The 18,654-nt window shown below is 35.1% G+C and overlaps 1 protein-coding gene across 2 annotated transcripts in view; it reads left to right on the top strand.

Moving 5' to 3' along the window:
* Positions 1 to 18,654, top strand: part of LOC149796320 (ELMO domain-containing protein 2-like) — a 44,669-nt gene that overhangs the window by 6,614 nt on the left and 19,401 nt on the right. For both annotated transcript variants that reach the window (XM_089960974.1, XM_089960975.1), the window contains exons 2-3: positions 9,216 to 9,428; positions 14,521 to 14,647. In XM_089960974.1, the coding sequence (XP_089817100.1) occupies positions 9,275 to 9,428; positions 14,521 to 14,647 (281 nt within the window). In that variant the 5' untranslated portion in view covers positions 9,216 to 9,274. The remainder of the gene's footprint in view (positions 1 to 9,215; positions 9,429 to 14,520; positions 14,648 to 18,654) is intronic.

Raw genomic sequence — 18,654 nt, 5'->3', positions numbered from 1 at the left:
CTTTTTTATTGATATGTTTGTTATGTTCAGTCCATGATAGATTATTATCTACCAAAACACCAAGTAGTCTATCATGACAGACCATTTGCAAATTTTTATCCTTCCATGTCAGACATAGTTCATCACTATCAAGATTTGTCCGTTTTTGCAGTGTTGAGATAATTAATATTTTAGTTTTACCAGTATTTACCACCATGCCATTGCATGTGCACCAATTATCCAGTTTGTTTGGGGCATTCTGTAAAGCAATTTCGAGTTCATGCTTTGTGTTTTCAATGTTTGACAATGTTGTGTCAATTCTACATAGAGATCTGTAGATGATATTGAGTCCCTTAGTAAAAGTGGTAGGTCATTAATAAATAAAATAAATCATAATGGACCTAGAATTGAGCCTTTTAGTACTCCATATCTAATTGTTCCAGGTTCAGACAGAACATTATTTTTTTAAACATGTTTGTGTTCTCTCACTTAAGTATGACGTAAACAATCTAACTGCTTTCATCACATTGGTAGATTTTCAGTTTCTTCAAAAGGATTTCATGATCTACCATGTCAAAAGCTTTCCTGAAATCTACAAATACAGATCCTGTTATTTTACCTTGGTCAAGTGCTTGAAGCCATTTATCAGTTAGGGAGATCAAGGCAGTTTCACATGAATGTTTCTGTCTAAAGCCTGATTGATTAGGGTGAAACAGCATGTACTTGGTATAGAAGTAGAGGTGTCTATTGATATTTGATAATGTATAACAGGCTTAGAGGTGTCTAGTGATATTTGATAATAATGTATAACAGGTGTAGAGGTGTCTAGTGATATGTGATAACAATGTATATTAGGTAATGTAGAGGTGTCTGTTGATAATTGATAATAATGTATAGTAGGTAATGTGGAGGTGTCTATTGTTATTTGATAATAATGTATAGCAGGTTGTGTAGAGGTGTCTATTGATGTTTGATAATCTATATTAGGTAATGTAGAGGTGTCTGTTGATGTTTGATAATAATGTATAGTAGGTTGTGTAGAGGTGTCTATTGATGTTTGATAATAATGTATATTAGGTAATGTAGAGGTGTCTATTGATGTTTGATAATAATGTATATTAGGTAATGTAGAGGTGTCTATTGATGTTTGATAATAATGTATATTAGGTAATGTAGAGGTGTCTATTGATGTTTGATAATAATGTATAGTAGGCTGTGTAGAGGTGTCTATTGATGTTTGATAATAATGTATATTAGGTAATGTAGAGGTGTATATTGATGTTTGATAATAATGTATATTAGGTAATGTAGAGGTATGTATTGATGTTTGATAATAATGTATAGTAGGTTGTGTAGAGGTATCTATTGATGTTTGATAAAATTGTATAGTAGGTTGTGTAGAGGTGTCTATTGATGTTTGATGATAATGTATAGTAGGTTGTGTAGAGGTATGTATTGATGTTTGATAATAATGTATATTAGGTAATGTAGAGGTGTCTATTGATGTTTGATAATAATGTATAGTAGGTTGTGTAGAGGTGTCTATTGATGTTTGATAATAATGTATATTAGGTAATGTAGAGGTATGTATTGATGTTTGATAATAATGTATAGTAGGTTGTGTAGAGGTATCTATTGATGTTTGATAATAATGTATAGTAGGCTGTGTAGAGGTGTCTATTGATGTTTGATGATAATGTATAGTAGGTTGTGTAGAGGTATGTATTGATGTTTGATAATAATGTATAGTAGGCTGTGTAGAGGTGTCTATTGATGTTTGATAATAATATTAGTAGGTTGTGTAGAGGTGTCTATTGATGTTTGATAATAATGTATAGTAGGTTGTGTAGAGGTGTCTATTGATGTTTGGTAATAATGTATAGAAGGCTGTGTAGAGGTGTCTATTGATGTTTGATAATAATATATAGTAGGTTGTGTAGAGGTGTCTATTGATGTTTGATGATAATGTATAGTAGGTTGTGTAGAGGTGTCTATTGATGTTTGATAATAATGTATAGTAGGTTGTGTAGAGGTGTATATTGATGTTTGATAATAATGTATAGTAGGTTGTGTAGAGGTGTATATTGATGTTTGATAATAATGTATAGTAGGTTGTGTAGAGGTGTCTATTGATGTTTGATAATAATATATAGTAGGTTGTGTAGAGGTGTCTATTGATGTTTGATGATAATGTATAGTAGGTTGTGTAGAGGTGTCTATTGATGTTTGGTAATAATGTATAGAAGGCTGTGTAGAGGTGTATATTGATGTTTGATGATAATGTATAGTAGGTTGTGTAGAGGTGTATATTGATGTTTGGTAATAATGTATAGAAGGCTGTGTAGAGGTGTATATTGATGTTTGATAATAATATTAGTAGGTTGTGTAGAGGTGTATATTGATGTTTGATAATAATGTATAGTAGGTTGTTTGTCTGTCGATACTTCATATTTTCTTCATTCATTATTTTTTCCTCCATAAAAAATTGGACGAATGATCATTTTGACATTACATTGATTTAGTATTTAATTTACAAAGCTACTCCATAATGTTGGGGGTACAATACAAAAACTTGGGCCATTCATAATGTTGCTGGGGGTACAATACAGTTGTTGGGGTTACAATACAAAAACTTGGGCCATTCATAATGTTGCTGGGGTTACAATACAAAAACTTGGGCCATTGATATATGTTGTTAGGGGTACAATACAAAAACTTGGGCCATTCATGATGTTGCTGGGGGTACAATACAAACACTTGGGCCATTCATAAATTTACTGGGGGTATAATACAAAAACATAGGCCATTCATAATGTTGCTGGGGTTACAATACAAAAACTTGGGCCATTTATAATGTTGCTGGGGTTACAATACAAACACTTGGGCCATTCATAATGTTGCTGGGGGTACAATACAAAAACTTGGGCCATTCGTATATGTTGCTGGGGGTACAATACAAAAACTTGGGCCATTCGTATATGTATCAACAAACTATGGCTTGCTGATCCATGCAAAGATGGGACTGAAAATGATCCTTAAAAGTTTAAATGCCAATTAAACAGGAAATAAATACCATATATGCTCTACCATTAGACTGACTATGGATGGAGTGCATGCAACTTATTTAGGCAGTGTATGTTTTGCATAACAAGTAAAATTATTGGCGACAATTTGTCTATAAACATATTATTTTCTCAGTATTCATTGTCAGTGAAATTGCATTATAGTACATTATTTGTAAATTGAAGCAAATTATTTTACAGTGCTACTGTTTTATTTACTTAGAGCAAATTGTAGAAATGTTGAGAAATGAAATCGCTCCATTAATATCCATGAATGGATAGCATCACAAGCACTTGCGCATGTTCTGACACTTTTTGGGTGTCCCAACTCTTCCTGAATTCAAGCTGCTTTCATTTCAGCTAAATAATAATAATAATAATGATATTTTTATTTCAGACTTTAGTCCATAGACAAAAAACAGCAATTTCATACAAAATGTGCCAAAAAATTAGTAGTACAACAATTCAGTCCAATGGTCAGTTACTGAAGAATGACAACAGCATGCAAAGTGGAATACTTTGTTAGGGGTTTTGGTATTAATACTAGAAATTTTATTTCTAAATGAATATACTCTCCTTCTGAGCATAAATCAAAGGTTGTTGACATTCTTTTTCACAAACATTTTAGATGCACTATGGTGCTTGTCATAATCCATTAAAAATTTAAATCCATTGCTATAACAAACATTTAACTGCATCATTGTAGAACATTAAATATTTGTCCAGACAGGAGCACGTTAAAAAAATTTCTCGTGATAGGATAAAAAAGCAAACAATTTTTACATCTGCAGAACATGTTTTAAAAGACCTGAAAATCATATTTCCTTGGAGGCAAAGAGATTGATATCGTTATTGTATATCTATCATCTGACAAATCAGAACAAAATCTGCAGGCCAGTTTAAAATCATATGGGTAGTCTCAAGGCCTACCTTTATTTCTGCTAAATTAATACTGCAGTAGATGCTAAACATAGGCCTTTTGACGTTTAATATATCTACAACGTTTGTGATACCAGCTCCTTAAATGGGTAATTATTTATTTTTGTCATAATATTGTGTGAATCATGAAATGATTTTATCGATAGAGCATGTTTTTTGTAATATTTTACCCACAACTGAATCGGGAATTTTTGTTTAATTAGGGCATTCCAAATATGTATGATATCGTTTACATTAATCTTTTATTGCTGTAAGAGATGTCAGCATGGTCCATTGTGTAGCAATAAATGTTCCATCCAAGAAAGAAGCATTAGCTGAGGATGGATAATGTGTTTAGTCTGCAACATTATGATTAAAATAATACCTGATTAAAAAAGGTATGCTTTTGTTTATACAGCATAAAAATGGATGCATGTTGTGTGGACACTTGTAAGTCAAGTCCATCTTCAGACTGCACAGACCCAGGTCTGTCATCACATAATGCTTTGACAGATCCTGGTCCATGCAGTTTATTGGGAAAAACAACATAGACCTGGACTTGCCTTCACATAATGCTCTGACAGATCCTGGTCCATGCAGTTTATTAGTAAAAACAACACAGACCCAGACTTGCCTTCACATAATGCTCTGACAGATCCTGGTCCATGCAGTTTATTAGGAAAAACAACATAGACCTAGACTTGCCTTCACATAATGCTCTGACAGATCCTGGTCCATGCAGTTTATTAGGAAAAACAACACAGACCCAGACTTGCCTTCACATTATGTGATGGCAGATCATGATTTGTATTGTTTTTATCATTTTCAGTTAGACTTATACATTATGGTTAGTAATTTTCATCTCAAGTATATAATGAATGTCTCCTCTTGAGCTGCTGTTTTCATTTTATCAGTAGTATTTTATGGAAGATACTAGCACGGAAAGTTTGAAGTTATCAGTAATGTGACTATTCATTTTATCAGTAGTATTTTATGGAAGATTTGTTGTTGTTGTTGTTGTCGGGTTTAATGCCATTTTTTCACCACACGATAGGCTATGTATGGCGGCCAGTATTAATGGTGGAGGAAGAACCCGGGGAAACCCCGGAAAGAACCACCGACCCATGAGAAGCTACTGGCAAGCTTTCTCACATATACACATTGGCTGAATCTTAGACTCGAACCGCCGCAGACAGAGGTGAGATGGCAGTGATCCGTAACGAAGAGCACTTTAGACCACTTGGCCACTCGGGGCCCCTTTTATGGAAAATACTAGCAAGGAAAGTTTGAAGGTATCAGTAATGTGACTGTATTCATTTTATCAGTAGTATTTTATGGAAGACACTAGCAAGGAAAGTTTGAAGTTATCAGTAAACTAATGTGACCAAAATGTTTTCATTATGTCAGTAGTATTTTATGGAAGATTTGTTGTTGTTGTTGTTGTTGTCGGGTTTAACGCCATTTTTTCAGCACACGATAGGCTATGTATGGCGGCCAGTATTAATGGTGGAGGAAGAACACGGGAAAACCTGGAAAGAACCACCGACCCACGAGAAGCTACTGGCAAGCTTTCTCACATATACACATTGGCTGAATCTTAGACTCGAACCGCCGCAGACAGAGGTGAGATGGCAGTGATCCATAACGAAGAGCGCTTTAGACCACTCGGCCACTCGGGGCCCTTTTTATGGAAGATACTAGCAAGGAAAGTTTGAAGTTATCAGTAATGTGACCAAAATGTTTTCATTATGTCAGTAGTATTTTATGGAAGACACTAGCAAGGAAAGTTCGAAGTTATCAGTAATGTGACCAAAATGTTTTCATTATGTCAGTAGTATTTTATGGAAGACACTAGCAAGGAAAGTTTGAAGTTATCAGTAATGTGACCAAAATGTTTTCATTATGTCAGTAGTATTTTATGGAAGACACTAGCAAGGAAAGTTTGAAGTTATCAGTAATGTGACCAAAATGTTTTCATTATGTCAGTAGTATTTTATGGAAGACACTAGCAAGGAAAGTTTGAAGTTATCAGTAATGTGACCAAACATTTCAGCAGAATATTCATTTTCATAGAAGACATTGAATGTTATGTTTATCACTTTGAAGAAATGAATGAATCATTAAGTTGTTGTATGACCTTCCAAAACTTGTTGACTGGTCCTCAAAGTGTATCATATTTTGACAGAAATCATTGGTCATAAAATAATTTCACAAAACTTCATTGTAGGCATTACAAAGAAGAGTTGTTCAAAATAAAAGTTGTTTGCTGTAGAGAGTTAGAGAGATGAGGTGGGCATTAAGACAAATTACTTTTAAAAATTACAGTTTGAGATTCTTTAATTCCATGAGAATATTTATTCATAAAAAATTCTTAGTACTTCTTTTCCCATGAGGAGACATACAAAACATAACTGTCATTATGAGCATTTTGGTTTTACTGACAGTTACTGTTTTTTTTTTCTTCTGAATTAATACAATTAATTATCTGATTAATTCAGTTTAGGATTTCACTGGTCTGAGTCATCTTTTAAAAATAAAATGATTTTTGGAAAGGAATGTTAAGGCAAATGAACAAATGAGACAGAAATAGAGAGTCATTGTAACATTATGAGATCAAATAGAAATTTACAAGAGTCAGTGTAACATTATGAGATCAAATAGAAATTTACAAGAGTCAGTGTAACATTATGAGATCAAATAGAAATTTACAAGAGTCAGTGTAAAATTGTAAGATCAAATAGAAACTTACAAGAGTCAGTGTAAAATTATAAGATCAGATAGAAAATTAATTGTTATTCACCAGGTGACATGTCCATTGTATGTGGACCAGTTTAGTGTAAATTACAAGAAATGTTGAAAGCTATTTCCAAATAACGGTTTAATGTTTCATTAGACAAAGCAGTAGGATTTAATATTTTTCATTAGATTTATCTATAGGGTTTAGTGTTTTCATTAGACACTGTTACAGTGTGTAATGTTTTCATTAGATATATCTGTAGGGCTTAGTGTTTTCATTAGACGCTGTTACAATGTGTAATGTTTTCATTAGGAACAGCTGTAACCTTTAATGTTTTCATTAGACACAGCTATAATGTGTAATGTTTTCATTAGACACAGTTATAATATTTAAATTTTCATCAAACACAGCTATAGCGTTTAGTGTTTTCATTAGAAATGACTGTAGGGTTTAGTGATTACATTTTGAATGTTTGTAGGGTTTAGTGTTTGCATTCAAAATGTCTGAAGGGTTTAATGGTTTCATTAGACTGACCTGTAAAGCAATGGTCTTCTTATGTCACTCTCAGGTGCTCACAGTAAACTTTCAACATAACTGGTAATCCACAAAACTAACTGGAGCAATTGAGACAATAAAACAAGTTAACATATTTTTTTATAATTGAACACCTGGTGATTTATTTAACCAGACATATATGGTGTATTTTATTCTCACAACTTTTCTGTATACATTCATATATTAGTGAAAATGCTGAATGACTGGATATGATCTAAATAAGGGGTCTCAAACTCAAACCACCCTGAGGGACCGCATGAGAGAATTTTGATGGTCCACCTTTATTATCTCTCATGACACCTTGTGATGCCAATCATTCTGTGGGCCACTTGTTTGAGACCTCCTGATCTAAATGAAATTTGGTTAATGATAAAATTGCATGAAAAAAGAAAGACAGGAGTAAGCGGTGGAGTAAAATAAGTACGCAGATTTGAATGTATGTAAAATTATAATCCTATATCTATTGCTGACGTATTGCAAATTAGTTGACATTAATAAACATTACCAGTTGAGACAAATTAGTTGACATTAATAAACATTACCAGTTGAGACAAGTTAGTTGACATTAATAAACATTACCAGTTGAGACAAATTAGTTGACATTAATAAACATTACCAGTTGAGACAAATTAGTTGACATTAATAAACATTACCAGTTGAGACAAGCAGTGATAACTGCTGATGACTTCATGCAAAGAATGGAAACTCTTCTTGTGTTAACTCAAACACAGTTGGATATTTTTATCTTAGTGTAAATGGTAACTATTTAAAACTGTTATTTCACCTGTAATAAACCAAAATAATAATCAGACATCTTTAATAGGACTGCTATTTCACATGTAACAAACCAAATGACTAATAGGACATCTTTAATAAGGGGCCATCCATTTAGTATCTGGAAATGCTTGACCCCTCCCTGTATATATGCATACTTTTATAACCCCCTCCACTGCATACATACGCTTGATGCCCCCCCCCAATTCTATAGAAGGGCCTATATTTAATCCACGCATAAGCGATGAAGGATTAATACTATTAACGTATTTAATAAAACAAGTCCAACAACATTGAATGTCTGGCTGCATCAAAGAAATAAGCTGCATAAATTGAAAAAGTTTGTCTAGCATCTGTTAAAATTCAAACGCCTACTGAACCCTGTCAAACAGGTTACGTATTAGACAAATTATTGTCAAGGTTTCCCCACCCCACCCCACCCTGTTTCCTATGCTTACATACATTATCAGTAGAGACCACCCACCCCATATGCAAGCGTATGCATTTGGGTTACTCCCCCTCCATGCATACGTACTAAATGGATGGTCCCTAAGACTGCTATCAGGTGTCAAATGGGACAGCTTTAATAAAACTGCTGTATCACCTGTATTTAGCCAAGTGACCACTAGAACATCTTTAATAAGACTGCTATTTACATGTAATCAACCAAATGACCAATTAAAAAATCCCTAATGAAACTGCTCTTTACATGTAATCAGCCAAGCGACCAATATAGCATATTTAATAAAACTGCTATATACATGTAATAAACCAAATGACCAATAGAATATACTTAATAAAAATGCTATATACATGTAATAAACCTAACAACCAATAAAACATATTTTATAATACTGCTTTTTAGATGCATTTAACCAAACGACCAATATAACATCATTAATAAGAATGCTATTTACATGACATCAACCAAATGACCAATAACAAATCGTTAATAAAACTGCTCTTTACATGTAATAAACTAAAATACTAATCAGACATCTTTTATAAGACTGCTATTCCACATGTAATATACCAAACGACTAATAGGACATCTGTATTAAGACTGCTATTCCATATGTAATAAACCAAAAAAAACAACAGGAAATCTATAATAAAATAATTTAAATGCTACTTTATCACAAACCAGACTTCATAAAATTTAATATGATCTTTGACTTCTTTATTTACAGTTTAAATGCAGCAGGCCCTGTAACTTTGGATCATTTCATTGCTGTATGGTGGAGCGGCCATGTTAACAGAGCTATGGGGTAGTCTGTGGGCTCACCTTTTTTTCCTGCTGAGGCCAATGTTAAAGTGGGTGCTGAATCGAGTGACGGGGAAATGTGAGCTGCTGCGAATTACCTACCAGTACTCACAGGGGGCAGAGAGAACCCACAATATTGGTGATTATTACTCAATGTATTTTCTAATCGCTCTGATAAAAAGTGTATTAGCCTTTTACTCTTTGCATCTTTATACACTATATTGTGTCAAGCCCTTGATTTACTATGCTGTGGAGTGTTAGACTGATTTTAAATAATACAGATTAACCTGCCATCCAAACAGGATCGTTTAGGGATAAGGTCAAGTACAGTACATTATAATCCTCAGAGATTATGTACACTCCCATTTGTGCATGTGATGTCATTTGTAAGTTATGTCTTGGTTTGAGACCCTTAGGTACTTTATTTCTCTATCACTTTCAGATATAACAACCCCAGACACTACTGATGGTTTGTTTGTTAAAGACACCTTTCACAATAAACTGGACTAAAAGCGTGACAGAGTCAGACCTTTGTATGCATACTACACACATTTATTCAAATGCAAGATTCAAATAAATTATACAGCAATAAATTGAATATTCAGCAGTCACCTATATTCACATCATGGCGGTGGAGATGCAAACTTTGACATCAGGTCTGACATTTGAGTCTTTTTTTTATATGGTTCATTTTTATACTTACTTGCAGTCACTGATATGTAGGGGAAAATATCGCCAACTCTCTGTATCTGTGTTAATTGACTCCTGCTTAGTTTATTATAGCTTACTGACTGTGGAAGGATGGGGGGATTCTCTTCATTCATATAATATACAATCTTGGGCAGAAAACAACTATCATTTAGAATTCTCATAGATAATGTTAACTGGTTGAGAGTTAACAGGATTGCAATAGATCAGGGCAGACAACTTGTCCATCACGGTTTCCAACAGAGGAAAGAGTTGCATCCCTTAGACATAGTCCTAACCGATGACTACTTTAAGTTGGATGAAGATTATGTTCGTCCAACAAATGCAAATATCAGATTGATAGTTTCAGTCTTAGAAAATGTGATATTTGAAGATAAATATATACATTCAATGAGCACACATACATTTAATGAATTGAGTAGGTGTGATATGAGGCGGTAATTATTTTCATCCAATGATAACACAACATTGACTAGTAAAAGCATAATATGTGAAGAGAAAATGGGCTCATTCAATGACCATGCACAACTAATATTAGCAAAAGTGTGGTATGTGAGGAGAAATTGGACTCATTCAATGACCACACATGATTAATAAGAATGGGGCGATATGTGGTGAGAGAACATCACCAATGATCACGCAGACAATGTTTTCTAACTGCAATGAATACCAACATGAAGGCAAATTCATTTACATTGATACAGCTAGGATTTGCAAACAAATCTTCTCAAAGAACAGGAACTAAATGTCACATATTTCAAACTCATGAAAATGGATCCTAGACAAAATATTAGAAGTGAAGAAATTGTTAATTTAGAATAATATGAGAAATTAAAGTTCTACTTTAAATACTGAAATAACAGCATTAGCTCTTTGTATCTTAAATTTCCTTAATAAAAATGTTAATTAAGTAAATTATAGAGGTAACTGAAATCTAAAATAGAAGTAGACACCCATGTTTTGCCATATTGACTCTTACACCTGGCTGTTATGTGCTGCTATACATACCCAACAAATTTTGGCTTCATACAGTCTGTTGACTCCTTGCTGTGCACAGGCTTCTGGATACCTATTTGAAATTTATTGGGCCTTAAATACCATACAGTTGAAAATTTTCTGGAAGACTGTTGAAAATTAGAAAACTGTTGGAAAAGTGCTGGATGTTGGAGAATTTGGAAAATTGTTGTAAAATTTTAACTTGTCTGGAGACTATAAATCTATGCAAAAATAATTATTATTTACAACTATAAAGATATATTTATTGAAGATACCATCAGCAGAATATACTTTATTGAAAATTTATCCCAAATCAATTGCTGAACTGCAATTGGTAACTGATATCACCCTCTCTACGGGTATCCTCTACTGAACCTATCTTGTGCATGCTCATTGAGCTATCAACAGCAGTGGCAAAAACCTATGAATGATGGATCAAATGAAGCCCAGTATTTTTCATAAGGATCGTGACATTTATTAAATATGATCTCCAGCAATCAAATATGATCTCTGCAATTTCCCACCATCTATACAAATATTCTCCCTATCATGATAAATTTGCAAGTGCATTGTTTGAATTGTTAGTATGTGCGGGCCCTGCACCTTGCTGATGATAAATAGATAAATGGTAGGTTAGATGTACATGTACACATCGTATGTACTGTAATTACTTGCTAGTTCCATGATAAATAGATAAATGGTAGGCTAGATGTACATGTACACATTGTTTGTACTGTAATCAGTTGATAGTTCCAGCAACCATTATATTTTTAACAAATTTTCTTCCTATTTAAAAATGCACTTGCAGAAAAACAAAAAACAAGTTGTGTAGTGTAGTGTAGTAATTCTGGTGATCTTATATGTTGTTGATTATTGTGTTTCATGAACTTTCATCAATTACTGTAAAGACTAGAAAACTCTGACTTAGTCATATACCCTTACTTAGTTAGTATTGAATTATAGTGCACTTATGAACACTGTACACTGGCAGTCATCAATTTTTGTGTGTACATGTTTGCATAAAAGTAACCTTTAACCCCGCTCTACAGAGCAAGGACTCTATGGTTTTAAAATAAGCAGTAGAAAAGAGAAAATACAAGTTTTGCAAAATTCAACATTCTCCCAAGATTACATAGAGAAAATGTAAAACTAACTTATGGTATTGCAAATTAACTCCCAAATAATCCTACAATTTCTAACACAAGTCCTAATGACTGAAAAGTTCTGAATAAATTTGAGTGGTATTCCAAATAATTTCCAACACTGAAGGTGTTGATGTGCCTGTAATGACTGGTAATCTCTAATATACTTATGTACCAGTGACCTGAATAGCAATGATAAGGCAACAGTCTTTTGTTGAATCACAGTAATATAATCCAAGGTTTCCTTGTTTGAATTCACTATAATTCCCAGTTAATGTCTCTTTCCATGAATATTATAGAGCACTTTGTATTTCCAGAGAAGAATAATGTGAATTAAATAATTTTAGCCCAAATCAAACAATGAATATGACAAATGATTCTGCCTCAAAACACAAATAAAAATTTTATACATACACAAGATTATATAAAATAAAATAAACTAAGACACAAATGAAGAGCCAGGATGTAGGACACACATTCATTTCCAGTATAATCCAAGCTATAATTAGACACTGTCTGTTACTAAAATTATTATACAGAAATGGTAAACACAATGTTTACTTCTGTTGATAATGATCTTAATATTAAACCCACACTTACAGAGAAAATATTAGCTATGTATTAGTTATTTACATAAATAAAAAAAGATTAATGATTCTGGTCAGGTAAACAATGAACTTGATTTTGGACAAGGTCATCTACAGAATAGAGTTTTACCTAACAATAGCATGTAATAAATAAATTAAAAAACAATGCAAATTAAATATACATGACACAAGCCGTGCAACTATTCTCGAAATTACTTGTATCTTTGTTGTTGTTGTTGTTGTAGGGTTTAACACCATTTTTCAGCACAAGATAGGCTATACATGGCAGCCAGTATTAATGGTGGAGGAAGAACCCGGAAAAACCAAGGAAAGAACTACTGACCCACGAGAAGCTACTGGCAAGCTTTCTCACATAACCACATTAGCCGAATCCGAGACTTGAACCGACGCAGAAAGAGGTGAGATGGCAGTGATCCATAACGGTGAGCACTTTAGACCACTCAGGGCCCCACCTGTATCTTTACTGGAGGAACAAAAAGAACAAAGCTGCATGTGAGCTCAGTTCTGAAATGAAAATATGACCATCAAAACATAAAGGTAATTGACTTGGTTTGTTATTTTGTGGCAGAGCAACTTGAGGTTTTTAGAATAAAGGCCCAAGGATCCACCATGACAGCCAAGCCAGGGCTCATCTGCTGGTAAGATTTGAACCTGCACTCTTTCATTTGTGAGTCCAGTGTATTAACCACTGAGCCACCACAGCTCGTACCACCATTAGTCCATCAGGTCCTACCACCATTAGTCCAGCAAGTCCTACGGCATGCAGGCCTATTCTACATTACCAACCACAGCTCCTACCACCATTAGTCCATCAAGTCCTACCACCATTAGTTCATCAGGTCCTATCACCATTAGTCCATCAGGTCCTACAATATGAAGGCCTATTCTACATCCCCAACCACCATTAGTCCATCAAGTCCTACCACCATTAGTCCATCAGGTCCTACCACCATTAATCCATCAGGTCCTACCACCATTAGTCCATCAGGTCCTACCACCATTAGTCCATCAGGTCCTACCACCATTAATCCATCAGGTCCTACCACCATTAGTCCATCAGGTCCTACCACCATTTTTCCATCAGGTCCTACCACCATTAGTCCATCAGGTCCTACCACCATTAATCCATCAGGTCCAACCACCATTAGTCCATCAAGTCCTACCACCATTAATCCATTAGGTCCTACCACCATTAGACCATCAAGTCCTACCACCATTAATCCATCAGGTCCAACCACCATTAGTCCATCAGGTCCTACCACCATTAATCCATCAGGTCCTACCACCATTAATCCATTAGGTCCTACCACCATTAGACCATCAAGTCCTACCACCATTAATCCATCAGGTCCTACCACCATTAATCCATAAGGTCATATGGCATGCAGGCCTATTCTGCATCCCTAATCACATCTCCTACCACCATTAGTCCATCAGGTCCTACAGCATGCAGGCCTATTCAACATCCCCAACCGCAGCTCCTACCACCATTAGTCCATCAAGTCCTGCCACCATTATTCCATCAAGTTCTATGGCATGCAGGCCTATTCTACATCTCTGGGTCCATGGGGTTAATTTTATATTTAACATTTTTGTCAAAAAATACTTTAGTGATTCATGACCAAGTCAAATTACAGCACAGTAAGAATGAAATAAAACCCCAAGTGTTTAAAGGTCATGTGTAAACACTTGTACTCTACTGTATAACTAACAGACTGATTATTTCCCATAAATGACTGTGTGCCAGAATTTAGAGAGCTTGTTTTCCACATTGCAGAAGACTCGCTGAAGCAGTCCAAAAGGCCAGAACTAAATCAGCTGACAACAGAGGAGTCCACTAATATAAACAATGCTGTCCTTCAGGTTATGAGAGTGAAGAACATCATACCAGAGGTTCATCCACAGTACGTATGAAAAACAGCTGTCTGTATTAAAATAAGCTCAGGCATATACACAATCAGAATATTGTTATTTATTCCTGATGGACTGCTGGGCCAAAGGCTCATTGAACCAGTGGCAACATAAATTAAAATGTAAAGCTTTCACATTATGCACAATAAAATACATAACTGTGTATGATAAATATTATAAACTATAAAAATATATTTTGAGGTAAATGGGATGTTTTACATTTGTATTTAAAAGCAGCAAGATTCATACATGATTAAATATCTTTAGGCAAAGCGTCCATATTGAAACACTGCTGAATGTGTAAAAAAAAATATTTGACTTTTGTTCTTTAGGCTACTTAGTTAATATTTAGTAGATGAATGCTTGATTTGATTAGGGCTGTGTTATTAAATTGTACATGTGACCCAGGGAAGGTACTTTTAATATAAAATAGTCACCCATAGATGCATTTAGAATTTTGTATTGTTTTCATATGAACTCTTTGGATAATCTGAGTACCCTAGCATATATTTCAAAAAATGTGCCTTCCCTGGCTACCATGTATGATTAAATGGGATAGCCCTTATGAACTTCTGAGACTGGAGTAAAAAAATTAAAATAATCTGCTGGTAGGTTCTTTTGAACTTTAGACATGAAGACTGTTTTTTTTTTGTGTATTTTACTCTATCATTTAAAGGTTACCATTTGAGATTTTTAAATAAAATTTCCCCTGGTGATGAATGTATTCATCAAAAAGAATTCTAGCCACATTCTTGGGCAGGCATTCATTGCATTCTGAAAGATAAGACAACAGTGTCCCCCAATATTGGAGCCTTAATCAAAGTGAGGTAACGTGAAGTAGTTGTAAAAATGATTCTTAATTTTGGCATTAAAAATTTTAAATAAAAAAAAACTTTAAATGACTTTTGCAGATAAATGGAAGGTAGCTAATTTTAAAATACACCATACAATCAGGTGCTCATGAGTTTGATTACAATTTAAGATCCATCTCAATCCATCCTTTTCTTACCCAGAGTTCTTGAAAAATATTGTCATTAGTCCATAATGATTTTTCTTGATGAGTGTAACCTTTTGTATGGTAGACAGGCTTTCATCAGAATCATTTCAGGTGAAATTTCTCTTGTCAGCCTGATTAAAATATGACCCAGACCTCTAGATAATGGAGAATTGGTTAGAGTGTATTTGGGTTTATTTTAGGAAAGCTTTTGACATAATATAATATTGAAAATTTAATGTTGGTAATACATAACCTGTTCTTATTGTGCATGTTGCTCTTTTCCAGGTGGAAAAAAATGCACATGTTGAGAATTCATCCTCAAATGGAGTGACACTATACATATCAAAAGTTCAACCCATTTTAATCCTGCCTATGTGCACTAAATGTCATTCTTTTGTTCAGTCCAGGCAGCATCGTGGTATGGGGGGGAGGGTATTTTTGGTTCACAGCCTTACTTCACTCATTATGCAGAGGATATGCAGTGTATAGAATTTGAACCTTGTCCCTTCATAATAGTTTGTTCATCCAGGTATGGAATCCTTAATACAACTTGGCATCTTCCTCCCAACACATGAAAAGCATCATTCATGCATCAGAGAAGACATCAGTCAAGAGATTGAACCTTAATTAAGATGTTTGACCAAATCAGATCTCAGTTCAGAACGTTCTCAATAGAGACGGCAGCATTCCTGGATGGCATACTACTAAACCATTCTGTAAGGTTGGTTTTTTACTTCACGACATGAACACCTTTCTTCCCTTATTTGCAGTTCACATCAAAAGTATAGCTTATGTGTCAGAGAAAGCCTCACGACATTTAGGTGTGAAAGTTTCTTACCACTCTTCATCCTACATGATACTGGGATGGACCTGTTACAATGCCACTTTACAACTGGACCTGTGATTATCATCCTACATGATACTGGGATGGACTGTTACAATGCCACTTTACAACAGGACCTGTGATTATCATCCTACATGATACTGGGATGGACTGTTACAATGCCACTTTACAACTGGACCTGTGATTATCATCCTACATGATACTGGGATGGACTGTTACAATGCCACTTTACAACTGGACCTGTGATTATCATCCTGCATGATACTGGGATGGACTGTTACAATGCCACTTTACAACTGGACCTGTGATTATCATCCTACATGATACTAGGATGGACTGTTACAATGCCACTTTACAACTGGACCTGTGATTATCATCCTACATGATACTGGGATGGACTGTTACAATGCCACTTTACAACTGGACCTGTGATTATCATCCTACATGATACTGGGATGGACTGTTACAATGCCACTTTACAACTGGACCTGTGATTATCATCCTACATGATACTGGGATGGACTGTTAAAATGCCACTTTACAACTTGACCTGTGATTATCATCCTGCATGATACTGGGATGGACTGTTACAATGCCACTTTACAACTGGACCTGTGATTATCATCCTACATGATACTGGGATGGACTGTTACAATGCCACTTTACAACTGGACCTGTGATTATCATCCTACATGATACTGGGATGAACTGTTACAATGCCACTTTACAACTGGACCTGTGATTATCATCCTACATGATACTAGGATGGACTGTTATAATGCCACTTTACAACTGGACCTGTGATTATCATCCTGCATGATACTGGGATGGACTGTTACAATGCCACTTTACAACTGGACCTGTGATTATCATCCTACATGATACTGGGATGGACTGTTACAATGCCACTTTACAACTGGACCTGTGATTATCAGTGGCATGTGGATTCTGGACTTTACAACTGGACCTGTGATTATCAGTGGCATGTGGATTCTGGACTTTACAACTGGACCTGTGATTATCAGTGGCATGTGGATTCTGGACTTTACAACTGGACCTGTGATTATCAGTGGCATGTGGATTCTGGACTTTACAACTGGACCTGTGATTATCAGTGGCATGTGGATTCTGGACTTTACAACTGGACCTGTGATTATCAGTAGCATGTGGATTCTTCAAGAGAAGCTCTTCTTTTCAAACTGTTTGGAAATGAAAATCATTATCAATGCCTTCCTCGTGTGAACAAAACATATACATGAAACATGGTCATGATAATGTCTGACAGTTTGGTTGCAGTGACGTACCTCTACAACTTGGAAACTATCATCAAACCTTGCCTCATGGTAAGGGAATACCTTAATGGGTACTCCCAATATTAGGTAATATTCAAGTACAACACATTCTTCACCAACTCAGTGTCCTGGCCAAATCATTATCAAGGGAGGATAACTACCTCATACAGAATTGTCTGTCTGATAATTGATGTTTCTTTTTCATTTTTCCTTGACCCCAGAAGCATTGGCTGTACATGATCTTTTAATAAGCAGGGATGTAATGTGGCCAACCACCTTCCCGCCATCAGTTTTGACAAGGAAGATAATTGAGAAATTAGGGGCACTGCCTACGACAGCTATGATTGCCCCACAAAGATGAAACATACTGAATCAACGATCAGCGCAATTTAGCGATGGACATACCCTGATGATTCTTAGTGACATCCACTCAGCTCAAGCAGTTGAGAACACCACAACTCCATCCATGTCCAAAGAAACTTCTCCTTGACTCTTGTTTCCTTTCATTGATGTCCTGATCAAAAAGGAGTTGGGAGCTTCAGTCTTGGAGAGGATTTAACAGCAGAAGATCCTCCACTTTGAGGACATACATGGGGAAATCATGTGCTGTCAATGGCTGGTGTTACACCAGTGACATCATACCACTCTCAGCACCCATTTCTTGACAGTGAAATTAGTTTTCTTTGAAGACAAAAGGTTAGCCTATATCACAATTAAGGGACACTGTTCTTTGCTCTCAGACACATTCAAACTTCATAGAAGATATGATTTTGGCCAATCTAGCCTTGATATCTTTCCCCTTTTTTGATAGTAAACAATATAAATTTACCGGAATCCAGTCTGAACAAATTTTCATTTTGAAACAAT

Source organism: Sinohyriopsis cumingii, chromosome 6 (assembly GCF_028554795.1).
Source record: "Sinohyriopsis cumingii isolate HCF-2022 chromosome 6, ASM2855479v2, whole genome shotgun sequence".
Taxonomy (NCBI): domain Eukaryota; kingdom Metazoa; phylum Mollusca; class Bivalvia; order Unionida; family Unionidae; genus Sinohyriopsis; species Sinohyriopsis cumingii.
This window is presented reverse-complemented; position numbering and strand designations above follow the sequence as displayed.